Raw genomic sequence first — 16863 nt, forward strand, 5'->3', positions numbered from 1 at the left:
GCGATGTGGTTTGAGAGTGTGGGATATATACAGGAAGTAACCCAGGCCCATTTTAAAGCCTTTCATGCCATGTGGCTGGCAGGATTTCACTACGGACGAGGATATAGTAAAAAACATGTCGAGATCTTAGGAATACACTGAGCAGCTGCTTGTATAATACAGTCAGTTACTGCTGCCATACAGTTGTCTACTGATGGCTTACAGATGATGGCAGGATCAAGTTCTGCGAGAGGAGTGAAAGAGGGCTAGTTTGCCTGATCCAGCTTCCCCCAGGGCACACAGGTTGGGTGGCATTGACCACAACCATTCTCTTTTAAAATTATAGGAAAATGATCATTGCATCGTGGATTATTGTCAACCCTCCATGAAAAATAGGAGAATAATAAAGGGGTGCAAATTGAGAGATCAATAGCAGTAAAGGACTGACTAGGTGCATGAAAACAAAGAGAAGAACCAGAATTGAGAAGAGAAAGGTTGTAATCAGAGAGCATATGCTCTACAGAGGGACCCCTCCTATCAATATCAACTCTTCCCCCAGAGAGGATGATGTTCATGAAAGTCCCCCAGAATTAAAAATGGAGATGGTAACTGTTACATGATAACAACAAGGTCTGATTGATCATAGGTCTCTCCAGATGACAGGTAGAGAGCAAAAACAGTGATGGTATGACCCAAGGAAACATGGACAGTTACGGCTTCCAAAAATGTTTTGAGTAATAAAAACAGGGTGGGCACATGTTGATCAACCAACAGTGCCACCCCTCCATGCACTCATCCGTCACACAGCCTGTCATTTCTGTACAAAACTGCCAAATGTTGACTGTATGGGCAGGTTTCAGAAATTTTTATGCAAAAACGGCTCGTTTGGGTTGAGAAAATATTTTACATAGTTCGCTCTTCTATGTAAAATATTTTCTCAACCCAAACGAGCCGTTTTTGCATATAAATTTCTCAACAAGTGGGTTTCTCGACATCACTGATTAGGTTTCAGAAATGTTTCCTGTAAGAAAACACATACAGGACGGTAGGAAGCAATCAGTGTTTTGATGTCATCCAGATTAGAACGTGAACCTCGACAGTTCTATTGTATCAAGGTGGCCATTTTTATTTACGTGTAGACTAATTGAGTAGAAAATCCTTCAGTTTACGACCACATCATTTTTCCTCAAAGTCCTTATTCGAAATAGGTCTATCGACCTACATGTATCCTGCCCTGGGTCGATTGGGCAGATCTTTGCTGTTGGAAGGGGATTCCAGTGACTAAGGATGCAAATGAATGATCGTTTTGCATCCTGGGGTGGGATAAGAAGATGTATCCAAGGAAATGCCTGTACCCAGAACCAAAGGATATGAATCTTAGGGGTTTGTTGGAACATATGTATGGGACAGAGATTGGTATTGAAGTTGATTCATCAGCTTTTTTTAACCATGGAAAATGATTCTTTTGGAGGCACAGAGAGATCTGTCTGCACTCCCACTGTAGTTGCGGAATGAAGTGCAGCAGTATACGTCCAAGATGGAGCAGTGGACAGCAACTTTCAAGTCTCAGGATAAGTAATGTTAGGAATTTTTTCATATGCCACACCTCTTTTTCTTCCAACCATTTCCGGCAAGAATGAAAGTAGGACGGGTGAGAGCCATTGCAATTGACACAATGAGAGTCCATTTCACGGTCAAAGGCATCATGGTCCTTGCCACCACAACAAGCACACATCAGGAAACCATGACACGATGTTTTTGAGCGACCGATACTTTGACACTGGAAACACTGGAGAGGCTTTGGAATGTATGGCCATACCCTGCAATTAAGATAACCTGCCTTGATGGTGGTAAGTGGACATGGTGATGTAGATGTCAGAACGAAGATATTGGTCAGCATAATAATTCCATCTTTGCAAGTGGAGATACACCTCACTGCAGGTCAAGGTCACAACCCAAAGCAAAGAACAATCCTTCAATGTCAACACAGAAACAAAGACTGTCAACTTGTGCGAAGAATTTGGTTATATCAACTTGGTGGCTTCGAAAAACAGAAATTTTCATACCTGGTGACAGCAAACACCATTCCTGCATTATCAAACCCAGCAATTCGACTTTTGCTTTTGACAGACCCAAATCTCTAACCAGATCACTTAATTCTGACTGTGTTATGAGATGTGGATTGCTTGAAAAGCATGGTTCAAAATCCGGATCAATGTCACTTCCAGTTCCCTGCATTGCAGTTTCTTCATCTGGTTTGTCTAAGGTCCTTTCTTCTGGTGGTTTCGGAATTGGAAGACTGTCATCATGTGGCACGGGTCTCATTGCTGAAGGCAGATGATTAATGTATTCAATTGATTTCTTGTTTTAGGCAGAGAAACCAAACACATTAGTCAAACAGAAGTAACAGTCCATCACATGGCCTTTCTGTTCTCACCATATCATCGAAACAGCAAACGACATTGTCTTTCGAGTGCCTCTGAGCCAAGCTCTCAGACAGACAGCACATGTCGCACAACAAATGTGAGACGCCCATTCCTGGTCTTAATCACCAATTTTACAGCTGAAGTACAGATGATATGCCTTCTTCACAACAGCAGTCATTGAGCGTCTCCGATGAACAAGCGTATACTCACCACAAATATAGCAGAATGTATCGCGGCTGTTACGACATTGACAAGACATATTGGCTGACACCAATCATCCTGTAAAACGAACTTCTATAACATCTAACTTACTTGTTACAGTGCTACTGAGGCAATATTATATTCTGAAACAATACATACACACTATAAGGTCTATATTAATCCAATGAGCAGCATCTGCATTTGCAAACCACTTTTATAGCCTGCTGAGACAGTGTCAAGCTGGCTCCAGCCTGCCCAGGCTGCATACCTCCTCAAAACAGCTTCCAACCTGGCCTGATTTCATGCCTGGACATGCCCAGACTGCACAAAACATTGTTCATAGGTCTCTTACAGAAACGAAAATTTTTGGACACAAATATAAGAGAAAACATGACAAAACTGAAGATTTCGATGAAACTGTACATGATGAGCAAATTTGGATGTGATTTTTGTGATCAGCAGCCACAAATCTATAAGGAACACCCAACAGTGTTCAAGAAACAAAAACTTTGTTGTGAAGTGTAATATTCTCAGTATAAAAACCAAGTGGAATACTTAAAAAAGGAAATCTTACAAATTATGGTCTCAACATATTCTGATGAAACATTAACATCAAATAGATCTCCAGCTCCCAAGGCATATGTGAGAGAATCTTCAAAGGAGCCAAGATGATAGTAAACCTGCAAAACAAAATAAATTAATAAGTGTTGTATGATTCAAAATAAAATTAATTATTTACAATCATAGATTACTAAAAAATTTCCACCTACAATATTTGACTAAAATGTAATGTATACAAAAATTTGTCAAATAAAACTGATAAATAGATTCTGTATATTCATACCTTTGATGCAACAAGTGCAGCTAACTGTTTCTGGGCAAAATTTTGATCTTCATATAGTACTTCACTGTGAATAACAAAAATTAAAAGGTGAGGTTCCACAGCATTAAAACAACATGCTTGTGAAAGGAAAAATACATTAAGTTTTATCAAACAAAAATTATAATAAAACTTATACAAAATGAAATGTATAAAAAGGGGAGTTGTATATGATACAATTCAGTAAGGTAATTACCTACTCATCACAAATTGTTAGATATTTATCTTTGCTAAATAAGCAGATACAAGCAAGATCTAAACTACCCATTACATTAACTTAATCCACTTATGTACTAGACAAACAATATCAAAAATGTTGAATTTAAAGTTACACAACACTAATTACACAAATGACATTTAACATGTATTAAGCAATTACATATCTTCACAGATATATTAAAGTATTTATACATCTTACTCCTGATAAAGAAAAATAGTGAAAAAAAAATCACTTTCCAAATGCAATTGAGCTTTAAGTCATTCTGGATAGCTATTAAAAATTTCCATCTCAACTGACTCAAGAATTCTAGTTTATGCCACAAAGTATCAAGAGTTGGCAATAGAATAACAATATATTTTCTCTATTTTTTCTATCAGTTGTTTCAGGGAAAGTGTGAAATAATACATTTAGATTGTACACATTTGTGAAAGCTTTAATCCTTGTTTAAGAATCATCATTCTTTTAAGGAGAAGTGTGTGTTTTTACAAATAAGAGCTTGAAATTTTTGGCCAAGTGTAACTATTTTTTATGTACAACTTTTCCACCATAAAGACTAAATTGAAAGTCTCAATCTGGGAAACTTCTGTAAGGGAACGAAAAAATGTGAAAACTGATAACGATACAGCATAATTTTATAATCTGTTTAAGTTTGGAGTAAAAATGTTTTGGTTACATGTACAAACCTGTCAAAAAAATTTTAAGAACTTAGAACCTTATATCCAATAATGATAATCTTTTTTATGAAAGAAACTGACACGCTACAAAACATGGGATTAAAGTAAAACTGAATTCAAAAACTCAGGCTACAAATATGTTTTGATTATATAAATCAGATTAAATATTTTCATGTTACTCAAGTAAACCAGTAATGGAATGAATAAAAGAAAGAATAGTAAGGTAAAAAGCAAGGACAAAAACATCTAGAATCATAAGCATTAAAGCAAGTTTCAATAAATATGCTACAGAACAACAGAAGGAATGTTAATTAAATATACTAGAAAAGACTGACTAAAATATTCACACTTAATATATACTAAACTTATGCAGTAAATGAAAGCAGACAGTAAAAAGAAAAATAACATTCAGACTGAACACTATATAAACTAAAACATACAACTAGTGAATATATACAAAAATAATGAAAATGAATCACTTGTACATGTTAAGAACATGTATCACCAGAAAAGTAAACAGAAAGGAATGCAAAAATCTAAAATGTAGATACAAATGTACACAGAGAGAATTTAATAAAATAAACAGGCTACAAGTGTGTCAGTTTACAAACATGCTAATGAGTGCATGAAGGACTGTCATTCACTAAGACAGCTCTTGATAACAATGAATGTAAATAACATAACAATCAAGCCAGATGCAATTCCTATAGAACATTTTCCAGAATCTTTAGAATAAACATTACCATCATTTTTGGGAAAAGCTTCTGATTTATTAATTAGTTCCATAAAGTTAACAGATCTTGCTTAATAGCAACTACAACATGTAAAAACGAAATTAAAATTCAGCTAAGTCCCAAAGAGCATCAATTCAAATTTTTGTATACAAAAAATCAGTTTCTTAAATAAATACTTTCACTAAAGATCTGTTTGTGATAACAGATTGTTTCATTACAAGTATGAGTGCAAAGTGATTTCATGTTATGATTAAAAACTATTCTTCATCCAAAAAATCTCAAATATTATTTACCTAATCTCAAAAATCTCCTAAATACATTTCAAACATGTTTTTAGCTAGAATTTATAATTTATGTTATTTTCTATACTCTAACTATATGGGGTCTGTAACTTGACCAACCTCATAACCATCATAAAAAAATTAGGAAATATAAATTATGCCTTTCTCATGCTAGAATGACTACATATTATAACACAAAAATACAAGTGTTTAGTCTAAGTTGTTTAAGTCTCATAACACTGTATATGAACATGTATATATATTTTTTTATATTGATCTTCAAGCCATGCCTGGCTAACATTACATAACTTGCATTGACAGTGCATGTGCACTCATATTAGGCATCCAGAAATATAAAACTGACCTTTAGTCTTCCTATCTTAGCTATGTTTTAGTGGACTAGTATTTTGTAATATACAGTCACATTTCAATTATTATAGATTATATATGTATATAGATTATTACTATTTAGAAATAAATTATTAAGCTTAGTTTTCTTAAAATATAAAACAATAAATCAAGAAGTAAAGTAAACAGCTATCTCTTCTCGCAACAACCTTTGTACTTAGTTGCTAAGCCTTTTAAAATTTGGAATGTGGAGGATATCAAACTTTTCTTTTTAGGTTTTATACAGTTGAATAACAAAACAAAATCATCATAAATAAATATATTGATATCAGATAATTTCACTACAATTTACTATGATCAGTAACTTAGATGTATTAGATTTCAAAAATATAAAACTTCAGGCAGACTAAAGACATAACCAACTTCATTGAAATCTTGGATCGAAGGAACACGGTAGCCTTTTTACAGATTAAAATGGCTAATAAAACCATGATGAAGATAAACTTCATGTTCAACAACCACAACCATGGCCTAAGCATTGGCAATCCAGTATCACCAGTTCTAGCCAATATTTTTATGACACAAGTTGAAACTAGCAATTAACACAGCATTACATCCACCACTATATTGGTGCAGATATGTAGATGACATGATCATGGGACTCGCATCTACAGAACACACACTTAACTTTTCAATCACATTAACTCTATACATTCCAACATTAACTTCACACGTGAACAGAAGAAAGCAATTAAATATCATCTCTTAACCTCAAAATTACAAGAACCAATACACAATTTAAAACAGGAATCCACCAAAAAATCATCCACACTGGACTATACATACCTTGGGACTCAGTACATGAAACAAAACAAACACTCAACATCTAAGAAACCAAATAAACACGGCCAAAAAACTATGCTCACCAGATAAAATTAACAACAAATTAGACAAAATAAAACAACACTTCATCAACATCAACAAGTTTCCTCCACAAACCACAGAAAAGATTATACGTACACACCTTGACAAAAAGCAAAATCAACGAACAAAAGTAAGTATACCCCACGATTTAAAAAATCATGAAACCATATACAGCTGCATACCATATATTCCCAACATCAACAGAAAAATAACCAATATTTGACAAATACTAGCAACAAAATGTGACATTCCAGTTTATACCAAATTTATACAAAAACCAGGCATACAACTAAGGTCTATACTATGTAAAAACTACACAGACAAACATAATTCCAACATTATTTATAAAATACAATGTGATAACTGCCATGACTTGTATATTGGAGAAACAAGTAAAAAAATGGAAACCAGATTCAAAGAACACAAAAAGTTACCTTCACATGTTTTCGAACACTGCAAATCAAATAAACACAACATAACCATAGAAAACAGCCAAATAAATAAATAAACATAAACGCAAAATTAAAGAAGTCTTACTTATACAACTCAAGCCCAAAATAAACCAATACAAAGGAACACCTTTATACCTATATTAATAAATATATCCAACATCTAAGTATGTTCTTTTCATTCCTACACTCAATTACACAACCGCCTTCAAACATGTGGTCAACTATCGGTCAGTAACCCTTTATTTCTGTGAATCTGACGATGACTGAAGAAGGTCGAAACGTTGTTCGCTCCTCTATTAGTGTCTTCTCTACTCATACTAGCCATTTTTAAATATATAATTTTCTCTACAAGTGGGTTTTCTAATCATCACAGACATTTATACACAGAAAATACTCCAATAATCAAAATTTCATGGATACCAACATTTTTTCAATTGCTTCAGATATCTCTGCCCAGAATTCATCCACAATTTGATTTAATTTCTTCAAGGCAAATGTCTTTAGTTCTGGCTGGTTTTCTTCAAGCAAAGATATAATTCCTCCTGCAAAGTATAAAAATAAATTTTAAATATACTTGACACATAAAGCAGTGCTTCTTTTAGTGAATGTTTCAGTGTATTATATACCCAGAATTTTCCTTTATGTGTCAAAAATTGTGTGTGAAAGTCTATGGAATTTCCATGCAATGATCCCAAATATTTGCCCATAGGCCAATGAAAAAAAGCTGTTTTGGACTACCCTATTTTATTGTTGCAATACTAAAAACAATGTTCATAGTTTCTTTCCATTTCTATTTTAAAATGGTTTAAAAATTGTGATACTCTGTTAAATCATTGTAATCATCATAATAATAAATTGAGAATTTCACTAGTCAATCTCTATCAAGAGTGTATTAAGACATGATCTATTGCATCTCCTTAACATAATTGCACCATTTCAAATAATTCTTAGATGCACCCCAAGCAACATTTTACATATACACATAAACAAAGACAATAATGTGTTCAGTCCAAATGAACTGGTTTAGATCATGAAATGTGATAATGTTGCATGATTATAATATTTAGTACACAATATTCTCATATCTTCATATTTTTAAAGAGGCTTCCAAAACTGATGTCCTGGAAGTCCTGTGTCTGCACCAACTTTTCTTTAACATAACTTCTAAAGCTATCTATGCAAAAATACTGCACCAAATTATGAGAGTGTTAAAATATAGAAAATAATTCTGGTTAAATGAAATATGACCAACAATAAAGCTAGTACATCAAAGAGGACTTATAGGAAACCAACTCTTTAAATAGTTGTGAATTTTCTTAATACAAACCAAAACAAGAATAAATTAAAAAATAATAAACAAAAAGTGCTGCACTAATTATAAACATCCCAGGGTGCAAATTGTAATGTGGATATAAAAGGGACCCTATATTTTGGAGGTGACTGCGGAAGTAGGGCCTATGTTATGGTAAGAATACATCATCTATCAGTGTATCCCCACCTTAAGAGGTCCTACTTCTACAGTCACTGACATTCAGACTGAAATTCAGATATCTCATTTATGTATATTATGTTAGAAATGTATTTTGTTGAACTTATTTTAATATTTCTTCAAACACTGAAGGAAATTGTCTTGGTAACAGGCCTTCCAATGGATCTGAGTAGGACATGCACAGAATACATTTGTCAGCCCTACTGACAGAGCTGTTTTGTAACTGTATACACAAGTTGTAGTCTTATATATCTAAAACTAAAATGTTCAAGGAGTGGTTCAAAAATTAAGACACAATACAGAAAATCTGTATTCTATATGATCAGAGGCGTAGATCCTGGGGGGATACATCCCCCTTCATTTTAGGTGGGGAGTATAGTGCATACAATCATCCCCCCCTACAGTTTGGTCTGTTAAATTGTTTTATTGCATCACAGGCTGACAAATTGTGTGTTTGTTCTTGTGATTTTCGTGTTCTTACCAATCAAATTACATAATTAGGCCTAGATGTAGGCTTTTTCAGTAGCTGAAATGTACATCTTTAATATAGGCGAGCTTCTAAGCTTTTCAATCTAAACGATAGTTCGTAAGTATCAGTCAGTAGGCCTAAGTATACATGCAAGTATCGTGGCAACAAGATTACTCTGCGACTGATGTTTACAGCTTTCAGGTTCACGTAGTCAGAGATTACCAATTTGCAAATTGAACAGTCCACATAAGTGATTGCAAAAATCATCCCCTCCATCGGGTGTAAAAAATTACATCCCTGTATATGATGCATCCAAGAAAATTAGAAATCAGAGGGTTTATACACAGCAAAATACGTAAAAACAATATAAAGGTTTTTGGATAAAGCTACATTTTATTAATACAAGAATATTCTTGAAACAGCAAGCAGAACTAGTCAAGCAGTAACAAAGTTTCATAAGAGATCTTTCCTCATACACAGTATTTGTTAATCTTGACTGTAGTAAACTTTTCTCAGATTTTACTGCTTCTTCTACAAAATTCATTACTTCAGAAAACCCCTATTAACAGCCTTGGCAGCTTTTAACCAGTACATATATGACCTTAAATGTAATGATTTCTATACGTACATTTGACAAATAACCATACTGATACATTTATACAAGTAGAATGGCATTAATGACTTCACGGTAGTAGTTTAGAAATCTTATATTTGATCCTTTTATTTCATAAAAATGCACAACATAAGAAGCAGCATAACAAAAGGCAACTTCACTCACTTCTTGTTATATAAACATTAAAACAGGCTAATGTTAATCTATAATAATAATACAAGTTATACATAATCCTTAACATCCAAAACTTTTTTTTATCTATCTAAACACTTGAACTTGGCACGGTCAGGTGGTTCAACTCGTAATCTAAGGGCCACAGCTTGAAATTCCTGTCACAGCAAACAAGCTCTCCCTTTCAGCCATGGGTGCATAATAATGTAACAGTCAATCCCAATATTCATTAACAGCCCAAGAGTTGACAGTGGGTAGTAATGACAAGTTGCCTCTCCTCTAGTCTTACACTACTAAATTAGGAACAGCTAGCACCAATAGTCCGTTTAGTTTTGCGCCAAATTACAAAAAACAAACAATATAAGCTCTGAAAAAATTCAATGTGCATTATCTATATGGTATTAATTTAGAGATAATTCATCATTCTTCTTTCTCTTCCCACTTCAAAATAACAGTAAGTTGTATTAAGCTTCATTAATTGTACGCTTCATTTACGAAACTTGTTTTTAAAAATATATATTCTAAAAATGTATTCCCAAATACTAATCCACGGTTTCTTCATTTTCGTATATGTGAAATCAGCAAACATCTAAATTATAACTTATAAGCCTAGAACTAATTACTAGTATTTCAACATTTACTAAAGATCGTTAGAATAAACTACCTCGTAATTGCTACTGTTTCTTTAAAGTAATTGAGAAGACTTACCAGCTGATGTTATATTCATTTTTTTTTATTAAACGTTTTTACACCAAAATTTTATTAGAAATTAGTAACCGTACACAAAACGGACACGATATACAAGATGACAATGCGATCTTGGATCTCGTGTACGATAAAGAGCGACCTCTACAGACATACAGATGTAGCTCAGAACGGCTAATATGGGCATTATCATTTTTACTGATAAGCAGAGAACAACGTTTCGACCTTCTTTGGTAAATTATTTAATGAAAGTTTTGAAAAACTTCAGTTTGCAATGCTAATTATTATTATTAGGGTTACAAAACAGTCATTTTAGTGAAAATGGAATATATATATATATATGACACACTTAATTGTTTCAATTTTGCGTTCTTAATTTTGATACTGTAGAGTGTAGACTAAGAGGAACAAGAAAGCTACTTAACACCTCCTACAGCCAGCTTTGAGCTACTATTTATCAACTAATAGTGGGACTGAACCTCACATTATAACTCCTATATGGCTGAAAGAGTTGTCATATTTGATGAAGAGTTTCGCCCCAAGGGTATGTACATTCGGAGTTGCTTACTTTAATAAGCAGAACATGTCAATCCACAAAATCCGATTAAAGTCTTGACAAATTGTTTATATATCCTATAGAAAACGAAATCATTATTTTAAAGACGGAATACAAATACGCTTGGAGCTGTCAAATTGAGAAATATGTATTATATTAAACATTTAGATACGTATTTTTTGTAATAAAACAGATTATAAGGGCATAATAAATGATTTATTAGAACAGCAAACAGTTATATCGGATGCCTGTAGAGAGATATGTAATTAACCATTTCACCTAACACAATAAAATGTTACCAAAATATCTACAAAGACAAAATCTAACACCAAGTGATTATCAATAGCGCCTATAAACCTTATATCAGTTCACATTAAACATTCAATAATTGGTTAGTCTTCCTCTTACTCAGATAACCTTCACAAGGCAATATAGCATGCTTAAGTGGTGAAGCATGAGTTTGCAGCAACATGTCATGAGGAATAAACCCTCGGATTCACCATACAAGCATACTAGCCAGCAGTCCACGCCAACTTCACGTGAGTTAGAAAAAAAATCTGATCATACAAAATCACAAGCATTACCAAAGGGTTCATGAGGGAAGTCAGAAGTATTTTCACACTGCCAGATCAAAATTCATAAATGTAATGGTAATATACTATGTTCTAATTTTACTGTCACGATATTTCTCACTCTAGCTCAAAACTGACAAAAGATTATATAATAATATTATGTACGTTCGCAATAAAATCACACTGTAGGCGCCACTGTACGTATGATGTAGAGCTGAACATACATCGATTTTTAACAATAATCACGTTATAAAAGTGATATTTAGTCTTGCTATCCAATTAAGAATATCCATATTTCTGACTGATTGCTCCTCATTTGACCAGAGCTCAAAGTCAGGAATGGTTGTCCTTGAGCCTTGTGCCCCTTGAATCTTGCCGTTCAGCCCATGTATCACATAAGGTATCTTTCAGGTAGAAAATAGTATTTCTCAGACATTTTAATTTACTTCAACAACCAATTTAATTAAAATACCAATTATCTATAATTATATAAATAAAATGCTTCAGATAGTTTACATAAAAAAGTGTACATTAACCAACAAATATAAACAGAAAACGTATTATAAATACACATGAATGGTAACATAAGTGGCCTGGCATGGCCAAGCGCGTAAGGCGTGCGACTTATAGTCCAAGGGTCGTGGGTTCGAGCCCGCGTCGCGCTAAACATGCTCGCCCTCTCAGCCGTGGGGGCGTATAATGTGACGATCAATCCCACTATTCGTTGGTAAAAGAGTAGCCCAAGAGTTGGCGGTATCGGTGGGTGGTGATGACTAGCTGCCTTCCCTCTAGTCTTACATTGCAAAATTAGGGACGGCTAGCACAGATAGCCCTCGAGTAGCTTTGTGCGAAATTCCATAAACAAAAAAGTTAACATAAGTCATCTAGATTTTTTATGACTAACAATCATAGCTTGCTCTTATAAATTGTATGAGTTGAATAACGAAAACAAATAAATATTTGAAATTTAAATTCGTAGAGGAAAGTTTATTTGTTAAGTGCAAGTCTACACAATGTGATGCTTGTGTTGTGCCCATCACATTATCAAAAATAGGTTTTTGATGTTAAAATACTTCAAAGTTACCGCTAAGCTACTGTTGGAAGTAAAAAGAAAATGTAATCAAGATTTTATTTGTTTAGTGTAAGGTACAAGCCTGCATGAAATTGCTGAGTAAAAGCTTGATTTCTTATTAAAACTATATAAAAGTCTATTACATCTTAATATCTTATTTTATAAATTGCCAGGGATTTATTTTGTATCTCTTAATATTTCTTTTTAATACACCCTTGTGCAAATTAATTGAAACAAAACGGAAAATTACATTTTTTTTTCATTTTTTTGCGTTTTATTTCTGAGAAACAAAAAATTACTCACAAATTAATACATGATATGACCGCCTTTATTTTTCAGAAGATCATTAATCCGCTTTGGCATCAAGTCCATGAGTTGACTGCAATCTTTACTAATTTTTGGATCGCGGTACCACATCTCAATTATGGCCTCAATTAGCTTATCTTTCATAGTACAGTATTTTTCCCGAAGTCTTTCTTTACAAATCGACCAAAGATTTTCAATAGGATTTACATCTGGAGAGTTTCCAGGCCAGTTCAGCAACTTTATTCGCGTTGTAGTCATAAAATTCTTCACAAGTTTCGATGTGTGGCACGGAGCCAGATCTTGCTGAAAAGTGCCAAATCCATCTGGAAATCTCTTTTTTAATTCTGAAATGACTCTTTGCAAAACTTCGATGTGCCGTGGTCCTCGCATCATACCTCCTACGATATGTAAGCCTCCGACGCCATAGTAGCTGAAAAAGCTCCCAAAACATCTTCTTCAAGGGATGTTTTATGAACTTATTGATGTGAGATTCTCGAAGTTTCTCACCTGGAGATCTGCGAACATGCAGACTTCTTTAACCCTGGACAAAGAAATAAGTCTCGTCACTGAATAACACCTTCCTCCATTGTTCTTGCGTCCAGTTCTTGTATTTCAGACCCCACTGATACCGTTTTTTCTTCATTGGGTTGGTGAGAAGTTGTTTTTTGACTGGTCTCCTTGCCTTTCTAACGCAATTTCGAATGACGTAATATCCCTCAAAATTTCATCATATATTCGAAAAATAGATCGACCGTACTGCAAAACACAGCTAATGATGCCGTCTGTGTGAAAAAATGACTATTAAAGGAAATCAGCGGGTCCAGCGAGCCTCCACCGGCTGCCATGCTGAAAATATTGTAAAGTGACCATTTGTTTCAATTAATTTGCACAAGGGTGTATGTTCTGACTACCTGTGCATTTTATATTTTGAGAAATGCGTTTTAAATAATTATTTTAATGCTATTCTGAAATAAGGGCCTTCTGAAACCGATATTAATCAGAATTTACCACAATAACCAAGGTACTTGAGCAAGGCTTTGTTGTTTTGTTTTTGAATTTCGCGCAAAGCTACACGAGGGTTATCTGCGCTAGCCGTTCCTACTTTAGTAATGTAAGACTAGAGGGAAGGCAGCTAGTCATCACCACCCACCGCCAACTCTTGGGCTACTATTTTACCAACGAATAGTGGGATTGACCGTTACATTATAACGTCCTCCCGGCTGAAAGGACAAGCATGTTTGGTGCGACCGGGATTCGAACCCGCGACCCTTGGAGTACGAGTCGAGTGCCTTAACCACTGGCCATGCTGGGCCCCTTGAGCAAGGCACTATGCCAATTTACAGATGAGTCTTGTTTCTAGCGTTTTAAAGCCGATGTGTTATAAGAGTAATAGCCAAACCACACTACACTGTCAAACAAGAGTTGGTTGTAATGCTGTTGACTACCTGAATTATTTCATTCCTGTTGGTTCAAAATTAATACAACTAGCCACATATGCGGCAGTTTTCTCGCCCTTTGCTTTAATTTTCCTTATTCCGTCATTTGCAAGCATGGCATTTAAGCATTGCTTTCTTATGTAAATTATTTGTTAGGTGGATAGGTCCTGATCTATTCGGAAAAACAAACAAACCTGATCAGACAGATAACCTCACTTGTATGTAATTATATTCAACAAATCTACACGTAAAGTAAACAAAAAGTAAAGTAGTGGTATTTATAATAGTGTATAGAATATGAAACAATTATGAGCGTTCAGTATATGGCAAAGATTTGTGCGTTGAAGCATTGAAACTCGCAAAAACGAAGAATAAAACCTATACTACAAAATAAAGTACCTCAAAGGTGTTATAACAGTCTATGAAACAAATCAAAGCTAAATTATTGCACAAATGCTTTTTTTATAAAGTGATAAGCATGTGGTTCTGAATGAACTATGCATGCATGCTTTAAACCTAAATAAGTTGAGAAACCCAGAGCAGTTGTATTTAGTATGATGCTCATTTTTGTACAGAATATTACAAGCGTGTTAAGTGTTGTTTCCGTGAAATACTTTGCAAATAAAAAAAACTGAAGTCAAATTCGTAGCCACTCGTCAAATGACGACAACGAAATTGTGCCATCTTGTAACATACTCGTTATATTAAAAGGAGTGACTAAGCAAAGAACAGGTTAAGCAATACTGAATGGAAAAGCCAATATGCAATCTGAACTTCTCCGAAAAAGACCTTTTTTCTAATGATATGAGAAATTTTGTATTTGAGCGAGAAATTGTGTATTTGAGCGAGAAATTTAAGAGAAAATTTTCGGACGAAACAAACGCAAGGGTATTATTTATATAGATTAGGCACAGATAGCTATTCGTATAGCTTTATGTGTGAAATTCTGAAACAAACAAATAAAGAAGTCAATAATTTACCCATTTCCAGTATTTTAGTCTGTTTCTTTGTTTTAAATTAGCCACAAAGCTACACAATGGACTGTCTGTGCCCTGTCCACAACGGATATCGAAACACAGTTTATAGCGTTGTAAGTCTATGTCCGCAGACATACCGCAGAGGGCCATTTTAGTGGGACATAGATGAATTTAATTCCATTGTTTACATGGCTGAAAAGTATTTTAATACTGGTGTACACATTTAGCCATAGCCCATAAAATAACAAATAGAAAACTGCGAAACTTCTTCTGTATGTAATAATTATTGTCTATAAAATTATCACGATTTCATATTAACATGTATAATTTGTTTGTGGTAATTCAAAGTTGTATATAGTCACACTTATATGTATTCACGAAACGAGAAGTTAATGGATTTATTGTAAAAAAAGAACAGGAATACTAATTTATTTCACCTTACATGAAAGAAACAAGATGCAGTGTTGAAGTCAAGATGTAAATAATATACTTTATTTGCTGAAATATAATAATAAGGCTGAAAAATAAATATAAGTGGTCGTCTGCGTGATGGAAAAATCAGTAGGAAGGTTAAATTCAAGCACACTTTGTCGGTGCAAGAATAGGATAAAATAAGGACAAGACATGACTCCTTCAAATAAAACTTGTTAAGCTTCTCAGAGGTCAAAGGTTCAAAGCCATTTTTTCTGCATTCACAATACAGTCTTCATACAGATGACTAAAGTATCAAAAGGGGAAAGTTCCAAAGTTATTTCCGTGACAACATAGCTAGACTATGAAAGAGCAGACATGTTTTTTAGCTGATCAAACGACAAAAAGTAGCATTTCAGACCAAATGTTGCACGCAATTCGTACTTAGAGTGTTCCAAAACTCAGAATATAGCAAAACTGAAACACGTTATAGACAAGAAATATATACTATAGGAGAGTAGTATATGTGGTATTCGCATACTATATGTTCTCACCCTTTTCTAAGGCTTTTCTTCAAGACAACATTAATTAAATTTAATGTTAATAAAAAAAACGTTACAGTGTAATCTAGTTGGTGTATAGGACTAACAATTTGCCTATCTTCAAATAGCTAGCTGAACATATTCCATAAAATGATGATGATAAAATAAAATGCTGTAAAATGAAAAAAATAGAGAAGTCAAAATACATTAAAATAATTTTAGCACACAATACACGAAAATAAGATACACAAGTAATCAAAATATTTTAAAATAAAAGAAAACAAAGTCAAAATCCTGAAAATTTATAAGATTAAATATTAAAATATGAAACACCTATGCGTATAGATTTATCATGAAATAAATTACCTATTTACGAATTACATACATACAGTCTGAAGCTGCCGCTCAATTAGCGGACTCTCACA

General features: G+C 33.9%; 1 protein-coding gene across 1 annotated transcript in view; it reads right to left on the reverse strand.

Annotated features, from left to right (window-relative positions):
• Rpn2 (Regulatory particle non-ATPase 2) overlaps window positions 1–10703 on the reverse strand; it is a 243293-nt gene extending 232590 nt beyond the window's left edge. The window contains exons 1-4 of the mRNA XM_076448295.1: window positions 10570–10703; window positions 7544–7661; window positions 3451–3514; window positions 3181–3286 (exon numbers count right to left, since the gene is read on the reverse strand). Of these exons, the coding sequence (XP_076304410.1) occupies window positions 3181–3286; window positions 3451–3514; window positions 7544–7661; window positions 10570–10588 (307 nt within the window). The 5' untranslated portion in view covers window positions 10589–10703. The remainder of the gene's footprint in view (window positions 1–3180; window positions 3287–3450; window positions 3515–7543; window positions 7662–10569) is intronic.
• Window positions 10704–16863: the final 6160 nt, after the last annotated feature.

The sequence above is a fragment of the Tachypleus tridentatus genome, chromosome 8 (assembly GCF_004210375.1).
Source record: "Tachypleus tridentatus isolate NWPU-2018 chromosome 8, ASM421037v1, whole genome shotgun sequence".
NCBI classification, from domain to species: Eukaryota; Metazoa; Arthropoda; class Merostomata; order Xiphosura; family Limulidae; genus Tachypleus; species Tachypleus tridentatus.